Consider the following 22,715-nt stretch of genomic DNA (forward strand, 5'->3'; position numbering starts at 1 on the left):
ATTAGGTCTAGTTATAAAGCAGGTCTAAAAATATACATTTTAGGAATAATGACAACATATTAGGTCTAGTTATAAAGCAGGTCTAGTTATATAAATATTCATAATTTAAAAGGTAATATAGATAAATTATAAATCTTTCACTTGGGTCACATATATAAATTATGAATATGTAATTAGTCTAAACCTTTAACAACTAGACTTGCTTTATATTTTTCTATATTACCTTTTGCATCCTTTTAGTTTTAAAAATCAATTTATAACCAATAGATTTTGCTCATTTAAACAATCCATGAAGATCCCAAACATCATTATTTTTTATTGATTTCATCTCATCTTCCATGGCCTCTATCCAATTTTGAGAATTAGATTATTGTTTAACTTGAGTAAATGAGATTGGGTCATCTTTCAATCCCATATCAAACTCATGTTTTTGGAGATGTGTAATATAATCATCTAAAATAGCTGTTCTCCTTTCCTTTGTGAATTTTTTTAATGACCCTTCAATTTGATTTCGTGTCATTCTATATGAGTGCGAGATAACTCAAGAGTATTTTGATTATATGGATTTACAATATGAATAATAGCAAGCATGGTTACATGATCATTTTCAATTGTAACAATAGGAATAATAACATATTTCTCCTCAAAATTAAAATATATGAGTTTACCACTCTCATTATATTTAACATCATCAATAAACTTAGCATTGTTCGTTTCAAAAAAGGATTTTTTTTGAGAAATCATAAAACTTAAAGCCTCTTCACCTTTCATAGCATTCAACAAAATAATAGCTAACTGTTCTTAAGTCAAATTTTCTTTCATTAGGCTTATATGACCTAACTTCAGCTAGACATCCCCAAATATGAAAATGCTTAATATTAGATTTCTTTCTAGTTTACAACTCATATGGGTTTTAGCTATTGCTTTGCTTGAAACTTTATTAAAAACATAAATTGCAATCTTTAATGATTTTTCCTAAAGTGATTCTCGTAAAGAAGAATGACTAATCATACTTCTAACCATATTCTTTAAGGTTATATTTCGTTTTTCAATTACACCATTTTGACTTGGAGTCTCTAGCATAGTGTATTGAGGAACGATGACATACTTTGCTAAATATTTTGCAAAAGGGCCTGAACGTTGTTCACCTGATTTTACATATCTACCATAATATTCACCATCATGGTCAGATTTGACAACTTTAATCTTCTTACTAAGTTGATTTTTAACTTCAATTTTAAAGATCTTAAATATATATCGAGATTCTAATTTTTCATTTATTAAATATAAATATTCATAACGAGAATAATCATCTATGAAAATAATAAAATACTGTTAATCATTCCAAGAAGTTATAGGGAATGAATCATAAATATCAGTATGTATTAATTCTAAGACATTTAAACTCCTTTTGATCTTAATTTCTTAATATTTATTTATTTTTTCCTTAATACATTCAATATAAATTTTAAAATCAGTATAATTAAGAGAATAAAAAATTTCATCCAACACAAGCTTTTTTATTCTTTATTTAGAAATATGTCCTAAACATCCGTGTCATAACATAAATGAATTTTCATCAGTTAATTTTTTCTTTATATCAAAATTATTTATATGCAAAATTTCATTTATCTATGAGGCAGAAATATCTAATTTATATAGATTATCAATCAAAAAACCTATACCAATGATTTTTGAATATTTAAAGAGATTGTCCATTTCCAAATTAACAATATTAATCAGATTTGTCCAAACATGAAATAGAAATCATATTCCGTTTAAATGACGGCAGATAAAAAGTCTCACATAAATTCAAATTATAACAAGATTTTAAGTATAATCTATCTAAGCCTATAACTTTAATAAGAGCTTCATTGTTATTCTCCATATAGATAAAATTTTCAGCATCAGTTGACACTCGTCTCCTTAAAAAATCTTGCATAATCACACTTATGTGAGTATTTGCACCTCTATCTATCCACCAAGTATGATTTGGCACCAAAACCAAATTAACTTCAGAACAAACAAGATTTAGAAGTTTACTCTTTTTTGATGAGTTAATTAATTAGTATATTTTGGACAATCCTTCTTCACATGATCAATCTTTTTGCAGAAGAAATAAGTAATAACCGAATCTTACTTCTGTTGCAATTTTGGTTGTGAAGTCCCTTTATTTACAACTCCTTTAGCTTTATAATTTTTTTTCCTTTTAGTGATAATATAATGAGAAGAAAAAGTTAAGTGAGCATTTTTTATTTTTTCTTGTTTCAATCTTTCTTCCTCTCACATACTGAGCAATGAACTCATTAAGAATCCATTTTTCATTTTGAGTATTATAACTTATCTTAAAATGACTGAATTGTACATAAAGAGAGATTAAGACTAGATTCATAAGAATATCAATAGACAATTCTAACTTTAATGCTCTTGGTCTTATAAAAAAATTAGACATTTCCATAATATACTATCTTATGTTTCATTTGCTTTTATACTACATTGAAATAAGTTTATTATGAATAGTATTTGTTTCGACCTTTTCAGAACATGCAAAAATGATCTGTTATTTGGCTTAGAAACTTAACATTTTCCACTATACATAATAGAGGTGCGCGGGGTCCTATGAACCAGTATATGGTTAATCCAGGAGAGGATATAGGACAAGCACAACAAGAGATTGAGAGATCGAAGATTGAGGAATAAGGGGTTGAAGGATGATGAGGAACTATTGGTGTGTGATGATGTAGCATCTGATAATGAGTGGTTTATAGATGATAAGATAGATTTGTCATTATCAGACCTGCAACTAGAGGATCTAAGTGTGAATGTCTTGAGGGGAGAAACAGATCAAGTGAGCACATCCACTAGTACCATATCACATACATTCACTAGTTCTGCAGCATAACAACCAAATAAAGGTATTTCACAACTTCTTATATGCTATTACATTATATATATATATATATATATATCAAGTGGGCAATTAACATGATAATGATCATTTTTATTGAACATGGTAGAGAAAAGTGAGTAACTTTGAAGATGATGAAGATATGACATTCATAGATACAATTGGAGAAGAAGATTCCCTTGAAGACTCATTTAGTGATGAGACATGATTTTATTTTATATATTATTTATTATTTGTACTTTGGGAGTTTTGATAGACTTATATTTTGTGGTTCTGTACTTTGAATTATACTATGCGATGCATATAATGCATCTATTTTATTGTTTTCCACTAATTTCACTTGTCATTTAGATATTTTTATTGTATGATAGACTCTTAATGTTATTTACCGGCTAAAACCCTTAAATTCTCATTTACGCAATTTTTCGTTCGTGAGGCTTACGCCTCACACCACCTCAAGGCTTACGTCTCACCTCACAGACGAAAAACGCCTCGAGGCTTATTTATGCAATTTTAAACCTTGTAAAATAAGTTATGCCATTACATGATTTATTTCATGTGGATTGAATTTATATAACAATCAATAAAACAAAGCTAACTAATATGACATATAATATTAATATGATCATAAACATTTTTTATGTATGGATAATATATGACTGACAATTTGTAAGAAGGCCTATAAAGAATATCAATAAGAAATTTCTATAATAAGGAAGCGTATATTCATACCCTAATAAATAAATATTACCTATCTTAATGTGCGGTACCATAGTCCAACACTAGATGAGGACAACTTGAAAATCATAAATAATTAAATTTATAAATTAATCACAACACTTGCAAACAATAATCTTTACTAACTAATTATTTATGACATAATTCATGAGAAAAAAAAGAAATTAAGCCGTAATCATATACTTATCCCTAAACTTATGGATTAGCACCAATTATTGTAACTTCTATTATAGTCAAAACATTTGCAAGTTGGCAATTAGACCATAACCTCTATCATTGTTCCTCATAATAGTAAGTGTTAAAGTTTGACTGTAATGTCAGCAACAAGTTAATAATAATTTCAATAACTTAAATCCTTGTTGACGAGGATGAAAACTAAGTAATTTCTTCCTACAATAATGGCCAAGAGGGATGATGGAGAGTTTTCATTTACTTTAATCCTTATGAATAAGAAAATGAAATTAAACATTGACCAGTAGGATGAGAAAAAATTTGAGAAGGAGAGGAGAAGAATTTGTTATTGCAGTTGATTGGGGAGGGGCCTATGATGCTACAACTGGAAAAATTTCAGAATCATAATTGTTTAAGGAAGTAATAAATACATTTTATAAATTCACAATATAACCTTTTATTCATAATAAAAGAAGTTAACAAGCACCGTATATAGTATATTTGAATCATGCTTGTTTAGAAAGTTAAATCAACAACTCATGTTATTAGACGTAGAGGCTAATCATATATGATATATCACATGAAAAATAAGTTATGACGATTATGAAGACTTCCATTCTAATCTATGATTACAAATCATAATTAATCCCAAGCATTAGCACCGAAAATAATTTAAAGTAGGAATTTTAAGTAAATTGCTAAATTGATACTTTTTATTATTTATAAAAATTTCATATAAAGTAATGCTTAGTTATTCAGATATAATTGAATGAAGCCCTAGTTACCCTAATTTAAGGTTTATCATCCTAAACTCTAACAAAGCATGAATCTTTAATCCATATTTAGTTAAGCCCTAGGAATCTTTTTTTTTTCATTTCATTATCAATTGTTATATTCTTAACAAAAATAATATATAATATCCTTTACCCATATTTTGATGGAAGAAGATGGAGGAAGAGGTAAACTTCAAAGAAAGAAGTCTTTAATTTGGTGCTAGCCGTTCTATTGAAGATTCACAGATGAATAAGAGAAATAAAAATGAAGAAAAGGAGAAATGATAGAAGATGACTCCAATCTTTCAAGCATCGGTGCTTACACAATCTCCAACGAAGAAATATTTCCTATTTTTGCTCTTATTACTGATGTGTTTTACCTGCTTGTGCTTATCATATCTTCCACATATCCCACAATCTCTATGATATCTCACTCGTTCCCTCTTAGACACTTATGTAGCCATCTCTAACCAAGGAATATAGGTGAACTGTTCCGAGAACCTAATATAAATCGGGGAGAGGTCTATGTTGTTAATCATATTTAGGTTGCTTCCTCCAAAATTATAATATGTTCCACCATCCCTCTTTGCTATCCATATGCAATAGGCTTGCTATCAGTTGAAACAATTCGGTTTAGGCTAGAACAAAGCAATATAATTCTTTTTCTTGGTTATTATATGTGATAGTTGTGAGGATGAAGGGTAGAACAACAATGATGATGGATATTGAATTGCAATCAGGAGTGAGGGGAACGGAGCAATGGCTTATTGCGGCTAGGATCGAGGAAGATGTGAAAATGAAGATGGGGTAGAGAGATACGATTGTTGCAATGACTAGGTGCAAAGAGAGTAAGAAATTATATGATCAAGGTCAAATTGGAAACCCTATGCAGTAAAATATAGAATGGCAAAAAACCAAAAAATTCTTCTGGAAATAATTCAGACCCTGAGGTAGTAATGGGCTGAGTTGACATCTGCTTCAGTTCGATAGTTTTTTTTGGGTTTAAAATAAAAATTGGGTACACCTCATTAGTTTAGCTATTTGAACTAGTTGGCTTGGTTTGGCCACCAGTTTGAAATGTTCTTTAGGTAGGCTGGATATTGCATGTACAATCTTTTGATCTATTGATATGGTCGATAAATTTCAATTGTATGTGGGGATTTAGTAGTAGAAAGAAAGTCGTATGGCCCGAAATGTGAATTTAATAGTAGACAAGCTACTAGAGTATTACTGGTCCTCTATCATCTTGACCAAAGCCAAGGGGTAGCTGGTGCAGAATCCTTTGGAGTAACACTTGTGCCACGTATTTTTTTCCAAAAATTTCCTCCATAACTCATCGACTATCTCCCAACAATTAAATACAGCTAATTACATTTGTTTCTTCAGTTGTTTTATTATATACAAATTTGTCTGCACTGTAATGTTTTGATTCTTTTCTTTTCTTCTATCCATTGAATGTTTGATTTCTCCATAAAAGCGGATAATGCATAATGAATTTATTCAATTTTAACTATTAGTGGGATAAAATTTTATCAACTTAGTTACTTTTTTCAATTTATATTTTATAGCAAATTTTAATGACAAGACACATGTATACTGACATGACTGATTTCTTTTACTTTGATGTATTTATTAGGCAGTTTAATGTGATACAATTGTGGTAAACATTCTTAAGGTTTTATGTCGTTAATGTTATCTTGTTGGAACCTTGTTACTCGAATATTTTGCGGAAAGTAAAAATTTAATTGGAATGCAAAATTCTTTCTGTTTGCTCATCCTATACAACCTTCACCAGATCAAAATAATAAAAGGATTGTTCTAGCTCTACAAAGTGGACTGAAGAGTGAGTTAACATGGGCTTTGAACACTCTATCACTGCTTTCATTTAAAGAGAAGGATGATCTTCGAAGAGATGCGATTCCTCTTGCTAAGATACAAGGGCTGCTAGATGCTCTTCTTCAAATTGTAGGTGCTGCTATTTTGTTTTGTTGTATATTTCCATTCATATCACTCATCCAAGAAACCAACCTACTTTTTCTAGAGCAATAAGCTCTGTTATTTGTCTTTTGTTCTGATTACTGAAGTAATTATTTCAAACTTTGTGGAATCTGGAGAACTTTTGGGTTTATGAATTATTGGTCTTTATTTTTCTTTGTTGTAGTTTTCCTATCTCATTGCATGTTTAGCTTCAATCCCATAGTAAATGTCCTTGTATTTGATGTTGTTTTGAGTGCATTCATTGTGTTTTAGTAAACCCCTAATAGTGGGGTATGGTTAACGATGATTATGTTTCATTAATGTCCGAATTCTGATAATATTTTATGAGAACACTAATTAATCAGACTATTAGTAACACATTTTTTTCAGCATCCCTGCTTTAATGAATATTATATTCTAAATTATTGATCTTGCTTATTTGATTTTGTCCAATTTTAGATAGATGACTGGCGTGACATAGCAATTCCTAGGGATTACAAAAGGTCGTCAAGGCTAAGATTACTTGGGGAAGGTTCCACAGTTACGGGGTTTGGAAATGAGTACGATGTGACAAATTCTGTTGATGTTCCTTCCCATCAAGGGTATGTTACTTTTATTCCCTTGTATTTTCTTTCCACCCATCTTTGAGAATAGCTCGTGTTCAAGAATATAATTTTTATTTGTTTGAAAATTTTGGGTCAAAATTTTTAGCTGTTTTCCATTTATTCATGTTTAAATTAATTGTTGTTTTTAATAGATAAATTTAAATAAATTAAACTGTTTTCTTTTCTGCGGGATTTCCCCTTTCATGTTAATTCATAGTATTATAAATAACTTAGTTGGGGAAAATTTTGTCCTTCGTTCTCCATATTCGAAACTCCAAAACAATTGTGCTTATTTTGTACTTTCTTATGGTTAATAGGTTATTCTAACAAAATTTTATTAATATTGCCATTTGTTATTCTTGTTTTCCCCAGTTTTATCTCACATTCATCTTATTATTTTCATTCTTGCTACATTCTCAAGTGATGGTTCAAATTGACATTGATGGAATGTATTTAGATATATGCATCATCATCTAGCTTTGTGTTGCCTCCATGTTGGTCAAAGGTTTGAAAAAGATGGCTAGCACTAACTCGGTACATGTTTGCAACAACAAATTTAATGAGCTTGGTGTGTAATTATGCACCTCTGACTTGGGCCACATATAATTATGCTTAGATCATCCATAGTTAAAACTTGGCCATAAATTATTCCCAAAATTTAGATCCATATAATATATGCTTTTAATTATCTTGAATACAAATAATAGACTAAACTATTTTGCAACATTGGATTGAAAGATGGCTTTGTATCGATATACCCTATTCGCAAGTGGTGCTTCACATTGACATATTTGAAGAATATTTAGATTGATACATCACCATATAGACCGACGTTCCCTCCATGGTGGTCAAATGTCCAAACAAGATTGCCACACCAACTCAATACATGTTTGCAACTACAAAATTTCACCTGGTTGGGGTATCAGTACTCATTATGCACCTCTTATTCAATCGAGCCAAATATAATGCATTGTTTAAATTGAATTGGGCCCTATTCCCCGGTAACCACTAATTAAGAAAGCCCACTTGATGGGCTGTACTCCAAGCATAAACGTACTACTCTGCTCCAATTCACCTCTAAGGGACACTTAGTTGCACATTACAAGGAAGCAAAGCTTGTATTCTCCTCTATAAATTTGAGAAGCCATGAAAGTTTTAAGGGATGAGATGAGAGCTTATAGGTGAAGAGGATGAATTACTGCCTAAATGATGTTGCGATATGAAATATCCTTCAAGGTATAACTTGCAAGTTTTAAGAGCGAGCTTCACATTTTTAGTGCCATGTTGAAGAATTGCTAAAATGCTAGTTTGGGCCACCTGTCCATGCCAACAAGCACTACCATGGGCCTACTTAAAGCACTACTAAGGGTGCGTTTGGGACGGCTACAGCAGTCGGTAAAGTAGGTTGTGAAGTTACTTTATAGAAAGCTGCTTTCTGAAGTTGCTGTACATAAAACAATATTTTTTGTTTGGGTACTATAACTGTAAAACTGCTTTGCTGCAGTTATATAAGAACAATTTACATTATTACCCTCATTATGCATAAATTTAAATAATATAAATTCAAACTAGAAAGACAATTCAATATGATATAAAATCCTCTTTGGCTCTAATGATCATAATTGCTTTGCTGTAGCTAATTTCGTGGAAAACAAAAGTTTCGTATATCATTTCCAGATATTCGAAATTGCTGTAAAACTGCTTATAGTGGAAATCAAAATCAGAGTAGTTTTAAATAATAGTAATGCATAAAACGCTATTTCAGCTATTGATCTTCAGTGCCATCGCAAATTTCAGTGGAAATTAAAATCATAAATTATTAACAATGACGAGCCTTCAAATGATGAACTATTTTAGCTATTGCTCTCTGAAGATGTGAGCTCAACTTTGCATGCCTGTATCAAATACCTGCATCGATAAAAAACAGCATAGGGGCACCAATCTAGAATACCGTGAAGAAAATCCAAAAATTATCAATCTGGAGACCTAAAACAGGATGTCAGGATCTTTTCTCCAACCCAACAAGATAGAACACCATTTGCATTAAACTCATCCCTTAAATCAAGTTTTTCCACTAATCTAGTAAAAAGGGTTAATAAAGAATCAATACCTTGGCCGAGATCGTGGGGTGCTCGTGGCTAGAGTCCTCGGGAACAACAGAGTAATCAGCGAGGACGACGACGTTAGGTTGGATCTCCTCCGAAACTCACTTCGTACCGCCCGCCGGCAAGTTTATCCAAACAGCTCCGTTCCAGGCATCCACGAGACGAATAGGAAGAAGAAGAGTAAGAAGAAGAAGAATCCATGCATCGCTACGGCGGAGCGCAGTTCGTGACATGACATCGCTGACGACGAGGGAGAAGCAGTCTCGCACATATGGGGGCATTTACGACATCTTTTCCTTTTAAAACCACGGGAAGCAGCCGACCGCGGGAGGCATTAAAAGGTTGCGGGAAGCAGCGGCGGGCCGCAAAAATCTGCTCAACTTGTTCTGCCGCAATACGTCAAACGGGCATTTAACAAATTTTTATAAAGCAACGCAGCCGTGAAGCCGTCCCAAACGAACCCTAAGACAAAATCCAAGACTTATGGAAAAGTTTTGCTTCACATTGTTAGTGACATGTAGAAGCATTTTGATAATTCTGAATAATATAATATAATTTTATTACATTTTCACCGGTTAAATATGTGTATAAGAATTTATGGTAAAATAAGTAGAAAGTAAGTAGGGAAAAAGACAGACTGAAAATGGGTTGAAAAATGCTATATTATGATTTGACATGATTAGATTGCAAAGTAATATGTACATAAATGATTAATATGATTAACTTATGCAAGAATGTTTGCTACTAGCCTGAATTTGATATGATGTCTAGATATGATATATTGATTGATTTCAGATATGTGATGTGGTAACCTCGTGTGATATCCTCAAAATTCACGTGGTCCACTGACGGGAGTCAGTGGATGAGAGTCATAAGAAGCTGGAGATTGATTGAGAGTTATAAGGAATTGTGGCGATTGATTCACGTGATTTAAGAGGAGTTATAAGGCGCACACTGATTGAGTCATAATGAGTGACTAATTGGGAGTTATAAGTGCAAGAGCAAGATACCATCTTCTGAATATCTGAATATTGTTATTAATACTGATATTGTATAGATATTAATATTACAGACACTAATCACTGTTACTGATTGCTATTACTGATTATTGTTATTATTACTGCGATTGATACTAAGAATACTGATATTGTTACATATATAGTTCTGTTACTGATACCCAATACTGTTATTGATACCGTGACTATAACTGACAATTTCATGTGAGTTGAATGGATGATAAGATTGAATGGAATTGATTGAGTGATAAAGATCGACTGACTAACTGATTGATTAGAATTTATGTTGGAGGAATGAAACAGAACTAACTGAGATATGATATGTTATAGATTGATTGTTGATATAAATAACCGACATATATACATTGATGCATATATTTTTTGCATGATTTACAACATACTGTTCTCTTTTACCTTGCATTGATTTTAGTTGTAAGATATTAGTTACTTAATGGGCCATGTGCTATTGCTAACCAAAATATCATCAATTATGAATGCTCGACTACCTATGACAAATTAAGGTACAAAGCCTAATCTCATTTGGATAGATTTAGAAATAAGGCTCATTCTCTAACCTCAATGGACATTTATTCTGACGAATCAACCAAGGCAATCTCATTGAAGTTTGATCTAGGGTTCAAAGGAAAATAATCCTTCAAAGAGCCACGAGGGATGTTTGCAATATAAGGTGCCTTAGTTATTGATCCTATCAAAATTAATAAATGATGAGGTTCATTTTTCAGCTACACCAATAAGCTTATTGTGTCAAAGTCCCTGTTTGCAACAACAACGATATCAATGCACTAAAAGAAGGGCCAAAATAAAGAAATGCATTAGCCTACTATAGGAGCCTATGCCGTGCTAATGTGATTAGGTTGGTCATTGTTTCAATAAAGACTGTTTACTTACAATTGAATGAATGTTCATAGATAACATATTCCTATAAGCAAGGATTGTTTAAGCGACTTAGCTCCAATTTGTGGTGTTACTTCTTGTATGAACGATGAGTCAAATGTAGTTAGGTGTCAACTGTGATATTGAGTTGTTAGTTTTAAGCCAACAGGTAAGATATGCCAAAGAGGACACACACGACATGGAGATTGTGATCAACTCGATCAATCCATTACTTAGTTTGATGATGTTCAAACGATGAGTCAAATATAGTTAGGGTGAGTGATCCTTTGCAAAGGAGGCGTTACCATATTAAACTTATATTAGAGATGTATGCTCTTGTGGGCAAACTATTAAGTTTGATCCAAAAAATGAAGTGCTCTGGAGTTGGTTACTATGATAACATGAGCTATATAACTCTGAAATAAACTAGCATTTATTTTCCTTTCATCAGGGGACTTCTCTTTAACTCATCCTTTCTGCCATTTCTCGGACCATTTCTTGGACTAAGCAATCTCCTCCCCTGATAATAACCCTAACTCCTCGAATAGGAGTCATACTAAATGAACCATGCATAACTCGAAAGGAGAAAATCAATTTGCTTCATAAAAATTTGATGTTGGATCTTGGATGATACTTCTAGAATACAATTATCTAATTGCCCTTAATGGTTATCTCTTCCATAGGGTTCTCCTTCTCAACAATAAATATGAAATAAAAAGGGTGATTTAGTGGATGACCTAGGAAAGGATATAGGGACAGAATGCATGAGCATGGGCTATTAGAGGTATGATGATCATCGTTTTTGTGGGGAAGCATATGAACCAATAAAAGAAGTTTGGTTCTACCGGCACCATTGATATGTACTGGGTTGACGCATTGGATTTATATTTTGATTGATTTGTCTGTGATAGACCTAGGTCTTCTTCACCCCCCCCCCGCCCCTTTCTATTTTAAAAATAAAAAAATAGGAAAATACAAAAAAGATCGGGCAAGTTAATTATTCAACAATTTAGTCTTCGACTCTTTTAGTTCCTAGGTCTATTTGATAAAGGTAATTATCCCACTTTTATGGTAATCTAAATTAATAAAGGGTAAATATAAGCATAAACACCCGCTACATTTATGATATTCTCATCTATAATTAATTAAAAGCAAGTAATATATCTCTAAATTTATTAACCTGAAAATTTTCATTTTTTGCCAAATGAGTGGAGTATGTTGATTCCTATTTTTAAGAACTAAGGCGATGAACAAGAGTGTGTGAATTATAGTTGAATTAAGTTAATGTGTCATACTTTAAAACTATGGGAGAGAGTTATTGAGCATAGGTTACGATGTGATACTAATGTTTGTCAAAATCAATTTGGATTCATGCCAAGTAGGTATACTATATAAGCATTGAAAGGTTTGATGGAGAAGTATAGAGAGAATAAGGAGGATATACATATTATATTTATTGATTTAAAGAAAGCTTGTGACAAAGTTCAAAGAGAAGTGCTTTGGAGAGTTCTAGGAAAAAAGCGGTTAATAATGATTATTTTCAAGTCATCAAGGATATGTATGCATGAGCTATTACTTGTGTTCAAATAGAAGGTGATTCGACTAATCATTTTTTTATTTCAGTTGGATTACATTAGGGATCAGCGTTAAGCTCATATCTTTTTGCTTTAGTCATAGATGTTGCAAGAGATTGTACAATGGTATATGCTTTTTGCTGATGATATTGTACTTGTTGATAAGATTAGAGAGGGTGTTGAAGATAAAGTTGAAATATGGAGGTCAATCCTATAGTCTAAAGGTTTTCTTTTGAGTATATCTAAAATCGAATACATGGAGTGTAATTTTAGAAGTAATAGATCTGATGTGGGGGGATTGTAACTTTGGGCGATCAAGTCATTTTTAAGAGTACACATTTTAGATATCTCAGGTTTATTGTCCAAAGTGATGGTGAAATAGATGGGAATATTATTAGTAGAATTCAAGTAGGATGGTTGAAGTGGAAGAATACATCTGGCATGTTGTTTGATAGAAAAGTACCCCTCAAATTTAAGAAAAAATTCTATAAGATGGTGGTGAGACCTGTAATGTTTTATGGAGTAGAATGTTAGCCATTAAAATAGAAGCATACAATTAAGTTAATTGTTGCAGAGATGAGGATGCTCAGGTGGATGAGCGGCTTTACTCTTAGAGATGGAATAAAAAACGAGCATATACATGAAAAGGTTGGAGTAGGTCCACTGGAACATAAGATTAGAGAGAGTTGCCCTAGATGTTTTGGTCACATAAAGCATCAGCCTTCTCATGACCCAATTAGGAGAGTAGATGTATTAGATTTGACCTATGTTAAGAGAGATAGAGGTAGAATTAAAAAGACTTGGTTAGAGAATATTAGAAATAACCTTTTTTTATTAGATTTAAATGAGAATTTAAATGAATCATGTAGCCAACCCCACGTAATGGAATAAAGGCTTGATGCTTTTGTTGTTGTATTCAAAATTCAAAATCATCTACATGCTGTCATATTATTAACCTTTGCTACTTGGAATGGTTTATAACCTTTACAAATTCTGATTTTTTTTTTCCCTTTTCATTTGGTTTCTCGCATAGATCTAATATTGATCATCTTCTAGTCATTATTCCGTTAGTCCCTGCATTCAAAATCTATCAATTTTATGTAGCACTTTTGCTCTTAGTTTTAAGCTTAGCCAAGTTTTTCTCAATTTTCATTGCAATTATGTTTAGTTATGAGCCAAATCCCCATTTAAATATAATAATTGATTTTATATACTTGTGGTACTTCGGCATTTCTTAATCTCGTCATTATTGGTTGATCATTTTTTGTTATCATTTCTATGATAATTACAAATTTAGACTTTTTTTTGTTTACTTGAAATGGTTATCTTATATAGCAACCCGGGGAATGTTTTGTCAAACATGGAGACCTCTGTTCGCAAAGCTTCAAAAAACCGGGTTTCAGACTGGTGGTTTGAGGAAGATGGCTTATTTAATCTTGATGATGAAGGACGCTCAGAAAAGCAACAATGTGCAGTTGCTGCTTCAAATATCATTCGTAACTTCTCATTCATGCCTGAAAATGAGACGATTATGGCTCAAAATAGGCATTGCTTGGAGACTCTATTCCAGTCTATTGAAGATCAATATATGCGTAAGCATTATTTCCTTCTCATTTAAGTGTTGTGAGCATGTTATAGGCTCATATGTTTAATCAACCATAAGAAATGCTGGGGCTATCCTTATGTAATATCTACATAAGGAAATGCATATTACCATTTTTATTGAAATTGCAAACAAAGCGGATTATGCTTTAATAACATTACTAGTAGAATTTATATATGCACTTTTTGTTTTTCTTACACTTTGTTGTGATGAATGAGTTTTATCCTCAAATTAATGAACTGATCTCTCTCCAACATGTTAACTTTCTCTATCTTTTTCGCTCGTATTTCCTTACGGTTTTGTTACGTTGTAGTGTAACATAATAGATGGGCACGGAATATGCATGTAAACTAGATTCTGTGTTGTTGTCTGTGCTGGAAATAATGTGATGCTGTGTCCAACTGACCAGAAGATGAAGAGCTCATAACCAATGCACTTGAGACATTGGTAAATTTGTCACCTCTGCTCGACCTTAGAATATTCAGCTCATCAAAGCCTTCTTATATTAAAATAACGTAAGCCAATTTCATCACAAAAATATCTTTATGTTTGTTTTTTTTTTCTGTTTTCTACTTATTTAATTTAAATTGAATCAAAACAGGGAGAAAGATGCAGTGCGTGCCATTCTGAGGATGTTGGAATCTTCAGTTAAGGCATGGCATTGTGCAGCTGCTGAACTTCTTGGGCGTCTAATAATCAATCCTGACAATGAGCCATTTCTTCTTCCTTCAGCTGCTCAGGTTAGTGGCTTTACTCAAATATGCTTCTCAGTTAATAACTTTAGCCTATCAGTGCTTTATCCGTTTCAAAGTAAACCTTAAACCACTTTATGGCGGGGTTTTAGGATTTCTAAACCTTCTTCTTCTTGAAGTTGAAGATTAGTGAGTGAAGTAGGCCTGACTGAGAGCTACAATGAGAGACGGTTGCTCGCACCTTTTTTTATTCATCGAGGAAAAGATCATTCAACCAAAGCAACATATTACTTTGAAAATTAACAATACTTTGTAGGTCATTAGGAGGAAAATAGTTCATGTACACAATTTCTCCAGAGCCTAAGGGTGAAGAAAAGGAATAAAATTTTCCAATGCAAGAATGGCAGAAAATTGCTTTGCATTCAATTATTCAATCTTCAATAATTTTGGATTCAATACATTATGCATATTCTGAAAAGAGACAACGTAAATTGGATAAAATGACAAATAAGTGTAAATTCGGCCAAATAAGGAAGAAATCAATGAAGGCAGAAAGAGGGATCATTTGATAATTTCTTCATCTATTTTGACTCATTGTGATTAGACTGTTGATAATTAAATTTATCAAATAATTTGGTTGAATGGTTAGCCAACATTGATGATGTATTAAGAAATCTCTTCTGGAGAGTTTTTAGTGGTGTAATCGTCAAGGACATTTGGTGCAAGTTTTGCAATTCTTCAGTAAGCAGTTATGAGTGATCTGATGGCGATCTATCTTTCCACTAAATCAACTAATGATGATCTACATATTTACCCAGCTGACTCTACCAAAATAATTGTATCACAAATATCTCTTGTAGAAGAATCATTTAACAATTACATTAAAAAAAAGAAAAAAGAAAAGATCTTTTAAAATTTCTTTAGGAATTATATCTTCTATATAAAATATTGCACTAATAAATGTATTAGTAGACAAATCAAGAACATAAGTATTATAACTAATTTATGGGTTGAAAAGGACTTGTAAGCCTTCGTAATAATTTCCTAAACGTTTTTTGTGAGAAGCATTCAAGTCTTACCCAAATCATGCTAAAACCCATATAACTTTTATTTTACTCTCGAGCACTTATTAAATTCACAGCTTCAGACTTTTTCTATTATTCAAATCCATGTATTTTTAAGTGCATCATGCATGCTATATGCATGTTTTCCAATTGATGCAAGGGAATTGAAAAATGCATGTAATGGTGAAGGTGCAAGATTTGTAAACTTTCTAGAGTTTAATGTGTTAAGTTTTATGTCTTTCCTATAGATTTGAATACAATGATATGTTACGAAAAATCAATTGAAGGAAGGTGCAGATCACAGCTCCTAGACTCTTACCTTCAAGTCATTTTACTACATTTCCTTGGTTAAGTCTAATAAGCCTTCTTAGGGCTTTTTAAGAATCCATTCATGAGTGAGATGAGCTAAGTATAAGTTCTCTAAGGTAAGACCGCCCAAGGTCCATTGTTTTAGACTAGTTCAATTCGTCGGGTTTACCTAATCTAGGGGTATGGTGAGCCATCTAGGCTTTATCTTCGGACACTTAAGCCTAGGCTTTGCCCAACCAAATTACTAAACTAATCGGGTCTTAGACTGACTAAGAGTTGATTATATGAACTAAACTACTATAATGAACGAATTAGTTTGAGTCTACCTTTGCCAAGCTAGGGTTAATCTAGGTTTACTAGACTAAGGTGAGTCTAAGTTTGACTAGACTAGATTGAGCTTGCGTATGTGAATTTAGATTTACCATATTAGGTCGAGCTTAGCTTTTGCTAGACTAGGGTTAATTAGGTAGGATTAGCAACATAGTCAATTAGAATTGAACTATCCTAAGATAAATAGCTTATGAATTTCTTTGAGCTATAAAAGGTGAAGTGAGTGTTGGGTTTACCAAACTAAGATTTTATTTGGGACAATAGCTTATGCTTTTAAAAGCTTCTTTTTCCACCATTAGTTTTAATATGCTTTTAAAAAATAGTTTTTCATAAATAAAATTTTAAAAAACTTGTGTAAAAGCTATCATCCAAACATACATTATTTTCTATTGACTTTTTTCCTAACAAAAAAGCAATCAAGAAAACTATCTCAAATGAAGCCTAAGAGTTAATATGTACTGCTAAACTTTGCCTAATAGGGAATCAATGGCTGACTTTGATCCTTTGATCAAGATCCTTCTCTATTGTTTCCTTGAGAAGGTTAGTGCTAGGTCTTGCTAATTAGGGAATGAAGTTAAAACTTCTAAGCACCTAGATTCTAGGTTCTAAAAGAATTGTGTGATGCACAACTTTTGACCTTAAGATTTAGTTAATTGATGGCCAGAATTTATGAGTTCTAGGAGTCCTAAGACCTCTCCTAAGTCAAATTGGAAATCAATAAATAGTCAACAAACAATGATGGCACTACATCTCTTATTTTTTTTACTTGTTTTACTGCACAAATCAATAAATAGTCAACAAAAAATGACTTTAGTGACCTTAGCACCTTAAATAAGAATATAAATTTTTATTTTTATCTGTGTATTAGTAAAATCAAAGTTATAGAGGCTTAGGAGATGGGAATTTCTTGGCTTACTAAACTTTTTAAAATTATTTTGAAGACTAAAAAGATACTATATGAGTAGAGAATGAGTTTGTTGATTCTTATTTTAAAGAATAAAGGTGATGCACAAGATTGTGCAAATTTTAGATGAATTAAGTTATGTGTCATACTTTAAAACTACGGGAGAGAGTTATGGAGCATAGGTTGCGGGGAGATACTAATGTTTCTCAAAATCAATTGGATTCATTCCGGGTAGGCCTACTATGGAAGCTATACATTTATTGAGAGGTTTGTTAGACCGGTCCACTGGACCGGTCCAGTCGGTCCACGCGGGACCGGCAGTTTGCAAAAACAGCGAGATCTCCGCCTCCTGCGGAGATCGGGCGGCCCGTCCGCTCAAACAGAGCATTTTAGGAAGGATTTTTTGAGGATTTCAGAGAGGAATTTGAATGTAGGGACTGTTTAGGGAATTCCTTTTGATTTGTATGCATTAAATAGATGTTTTTCCTAGGGTTTGGGCATCTTGAATTTGGCTGAAATTTGAGATCTCTTAGAATTAGGTTTTCTTTGGGCTCTTGGCATTGCCAGAGATTTGGGAGAGATCGATCCTCCTCTCGAATTGAGGATCAATTGTATCTTTTCTATTTTCTTTGATTTCTAGTGAAATACAAGCGAAATCTTGTGTTTTTCTCCTCGTTTCCCAATTTCCTGCTGCATTTTCCCTGTTTTTATGCTGTTTTGCTGCTGTGGACAGCAGTTACTGCTGAAATTATACTGATTTTGGCTAGGAACACTTGGGAATCCAAGTGTTTCCTATCAAGGTTTTATGGAGAAGTATAAAGAGAATAAGGAGGATCTACATATTATATTTATTGATTTAGAGAAAGCATATGATAAATTTCCAAGAGAAGTACTATCGAGAGTTCTAGAAAAGAAAGGGGTTTATAATGATTATATTCAAGTCATTAAGGATATGTATACAAAAGCTGCTACTTGTGTTCAAACACAAGGTGGTTTGAACAAGTATTTTCCTATTTCAGTTGGATTACATAAAGTGATAAAGGATCAGCCTTAAGCCCATGTCTTTTTTGCTTTAGTCATGGATATTCTCACTAGACATCTACAAGAGGTTGTACCTTAGTTTATGCTTTTTTACTTATGATATTGTTCATAAGACCAGAGAGGGAGTTGAAGATAAACTTGAATTATGGAGGTCAATCTTAGAGTCTAAAGATTCACTTCCATAATTAATTTCACACAACAAATTCAACATATAAACTTTTCATACACAATCAAAGGCCCAAATAAAGATCTTATCTTACACCCGTTATCCATGAAGGGAGGTGGAAGGAAGGAATACCCGGACGTGTGATGGGAGGCGGAATCCATGCGGAATTGCAGAATCGGGCGTTTGTGAGGTTCATGGCTTCGATCGGGCCCGAGGGAGGAGGAATCCATGCGGGTGTGAGGATTATGGCTTCACCTGCGAGGGATTGGGCATGAATAGGGTTTAGTTTCGGGGGGGGGGGGGGGGGGGGGGGGGGGGGGGTAGTTTTAGTTAATAAATAAATAACTAATAACTTAAAATTTATTATTATATTATTTATAAATAAAAATTATATAACCTAAATTCAAATTGCGCCCGAATGGCTCGTGCCAACTTAAACTTGCGCTCGGTGCCATGCAGCTGGCGTTGTACTTGCGCCGTGCGCTATGGCGCACTCCATTCTGCGCCATCAACTAATAACTTATATTATATCTTATTCAAAGAGGAATGGAGGAAATAAAGAATTTGATAAAGATATAGAAAAAGTGATGGATGCTTTTCTTATGAAAACTGTTTTGGTAAAGGTGCCACATTACTATCCCCTTTTATTAAACAATCAGGTTTTGAAAATTGGCATTTGTACTTAATAAATCATGTTCTGCCGTGCAAGTACTTCTGATCCCCTTACTTTTCTTTGGTCTATACTGTCGTGGGATCTGGTTCATTAAATCTGTAAAATCTGGCTATCGTTTTGTCCATCTACAATACTCCATTCTCACTTTATTGCCATGTAGCTAGATTAATGGATGCTATCGCTTGGTCTTGTCCCTTAACCATGTGACTACATGAGCATTTATACTTAAGTGCTGCTAAATCTTAGATAGTGAATGCTTGGTAAAAACATTCATTATTTCTATGAAATAATTTTTTAGGGTGTATGAAGCTACAAAGACTTCCATCTTATTTCTTCATTAAGGTTTCTAAGATTGTATTAAGTGTTCGTCTTTTTCATAAAGTTCAAGAACCTATAGTTATATGCCTTTGTACTTTATGGGAAATTTCGATTAAAGGCTTGGCCGTAACTAGATTTAGTTGGAATAGCTTAGCAAACATGATTCATTGGAACAATCGTTTTGCAATGTAATGTTACTTATTATAGAACTGAAGTAGCGATGAACCATTAAATTATATTCACAGTTTGCTTGCCTATCATTTTTAATTTGATAGGTCTGTAAAACAAATAAATTGAAGTAAACCTGGCATGTACATTTCCATTATTGCATGGTTCCATAGATTCACAGAACATTTGAGCGACTGAAAGTGATACCTAACCATATAACCCCAGCATGACAGAGTAACTTAATTTTGTTTTTCAGATTTGTAAGCGTTTGGTAGATCTCCTCAGTGTATCCGCAGTGGATGGACAAGCAGCTGCTGTTGGTGCACTCTACAATCTCGTGGAAGTGAACATAGATTGCAGGCTGAAGCTTGGCAGCGAGCGGTGGTATGGAACCTTCTAAGCCTATATATAGAATTTTTATTCTGTGCGGAGTCCGGAGCATCCGGAGACCAATAAAAACACATCACGTCATCCCAAAAATGTACCGTGCTCGGTACCGCTCCGAGCGCATAATCGGACGGAAGAACTGTCCGGTCTCCGCACATAATAATAGCTTCAATTTGTACAGCTCAAGTCGGATGAATTGAATTTGTATTTGTTCCAGGGCCATCGATCGACTCTTGAAGTTGGTGAAAAGTCCTCATCCAGTTCCAGAAGTTTGTAGGAAGGCTGCATTGGTACTGGAAAGTCTTGTTTCTGAACCACAGAATAGAGCACATCTTGCTTATCATGAGACTACTTTTGCAGAAATCCTCATGTCTGATGGAAAGTATTCTGACACCTTTGCGCGAATTTTGTATGAGTTGAACTCCAGGCCTAGCAGTAAAGTTGTTACAGCTCGCGGAGTTTGGGGAATGTGACAGTTCTCTGGCTTCACTAGTGGTGTATTAGGTTCGTCCTACATTTATTCCCAAACCAATTTTGATAACGTTCTAAATTCTGATCTTAGAGATTTTCATCTTGTTTTTAGGAGTTTCTTCTTCCAGCAATGGAGAAAGAAACTATTAAGTGGTTGATTGGTTATGTGTTTTATGCTACCATGAGTTGCAGCTATTATTTTTTAGTGTTTGATTCATTGCCAATGGTAAAATATTGGTGAATTACTTCAGATTCTTGGTGTTAAGTTCATCTTAAACTCTTTTATTCAGTTCCTTTGAATTAAATTCCTAGCATTCAAACGTGGCATTAAATTTCTGTGAAATCATTTTTACCTCAAAAGGTCATCAGGATTCTATGGAAGATCTTTTCAAGGAGAGATTATTACGTGCGGAGTCTGGATGGGAAGAACCGTCTGGTTTTGTGACTGAACAATAAAAGTGCAGTGTGAACAATCAAAGCATAGTAACTGTACATTTACTGTTCACAATCACAGAATCAGATTGTTCTTCCCATTCGGATTTTGCACATAATAATTTGTCCCTTTCAAGGGACCTACTAATTCATAGTGGAGCAATTGGTAGGAATGTTGAAGCACAAACAACAATAGAGATTTGGTACGAACGTTCTTTCAAAAGATGATCCCCTAAAGAAAAGCAATCATAAAAAACTAATTTCTGCTAGATCATGTCAACTAAGTAGTAATAATATCATGATTTAAGAAATTATAAAAATATTGATTGAAAAAAGATTTTTAGGAGAGAGCTATCGCTTTTGTGAGTGAATATTAGAATTCAACCTAATCTTGTTAATCTAAAAAAAAAATCCTAATCTTGTTCAACTTATTATGAAGATTTTGAAGTATTATTAGCAAGATAAAAATAATGAACACCATTGAAGATGAGAATCATTAGAGTTTTTGCTCATTGAAATATATGTTGAAGAAGCATTGTTCAAATATTTGTTTTGAATAATGTTTGTAGGTAAGAAGTTGGAGTGTGCATAAACAAATTCTCACATTCATTTTGAAAGAAAATTGAATCATTCAACTAATTCAATGCTGTTTTTTTTTTTTAATCTGATAAGATGAATGCAAAAAATAGTGATAGTTTGAATTTTTCTTTGATTGTCAAATAAGTATCAAACACTGTCGTTGTCAGGTCCCAAGTCTTGGATGAGAAAAGTGGAGGGTTGCGTTAGGTAGTCAGCAGCCAGCGTTAAACTTTTCGAACAATAATAACATGAATCATTTAAGAAAAAGAATGAGCATCTCATAACTTATAAAAATGGATATAATACAACCCAGATTGACTATTTTCTTATTAGAAAATTAAATCGTTTAGATTGCAAATATTGTAAAGTTATTCCGAGTGAAATTTTATGTACCCAACATCGATTATTAGTTTTGGACTTTAAGATAAAGGGGCATAAAATAAAAAATAAAGTAAAATAATTTTCTAGGATTAGATGGAGGCATTTAAAGAATATTAACAAAAATATTTTTGGGAATAAAATTTTAGATCTTAAGTTTTTGTCTGTGCATGAGGATGCTAATGTTATGTGGAAAAAAGTGGCTAGTGATATTAAGAATATTGCAAAAGATGTCATTGGAGTATCAAAGGGAAAAGCTCATAATAGTAAAAATAGTTGGTGGTGGAATCAAAATATGCAAAAAAGATTAAGAATAAGAAAATTTGTTATAAAAATTAGTTTTTTAAAAATTTTAAAAACTCTGATAATTGAGAAAGATATAAAGAGGCTTGTAAGGAATCTAAAAAAGTAATATGTGATGCAAATACCTTAGCTTTTA

The 22,715-nt window shown here is 32.9% G+C and overlaps 1 protein-coding gene across 2 annotated transcripts in view; it reads left to right on the forward strand.

Annotated features, from left to right (window-relative positions):
- LOC110109728 (armadillo repeat-containing protein LFR) overlaps nt 1-21,172 on the forward strand; it is a 23,461-nt gene extending 2,289 nt beyond the window's left edge. The window contains exons 2-8 of one of the 2 annotated variants that reach the window (XM_028697306.1): nt 6,386-6,555; nt 7,027-7,169; nt 14,097-14,353; nt 14,777-14,879; nt 14,966-15,104; nt 20,286-20,413; nt 20,634-21,172. In XM_028697306.1, coding sequence (XP_028553139.1) covers nt 6,386-6,555; nt 7,027-7,169; nt 14,097-14,353; nt 14,777-14,879; nt 14,966-15,104; nt 20,286-20,413; nt 20,634-20,889 — 1,196 coding nt within the window. In that variant the 3' untranslated portion in view covers nt 20,890-21,172. Of the gene's footprint in view, nt 1-6,385; nt 6,556-7,026; nt 7,170-14,096; nt 14,354-14,773; nt 14,880-14,965; nt 15,105-20,285; nt 20,414-20,633 lie in introns of both variants that reach the window. The other variant, XM_020840929.2, reaches the window with a different exon arrangement.
- The last annotated feature ends 1,543 nt before the right edge of the window (nt 21,173-22,715 follow it).

This window comes from Dendrobium catenatum, unplaced genomic scaffold, assembly GCF_001605985.2.
Source record: "Dendrobium catenatum unplaced genomic scaffold, ASM160598v2 fragScaff_scaffold_911, whole genome shotgun sequence".
NCBI classification, from domain to species: domain Eukaryota; kingdom Viridiplantae; phylum Streptophyta; class Magnoliopsida; order Asparagales; family Orchidaceae; genus Dendrobium; species Dendrobium catenatum.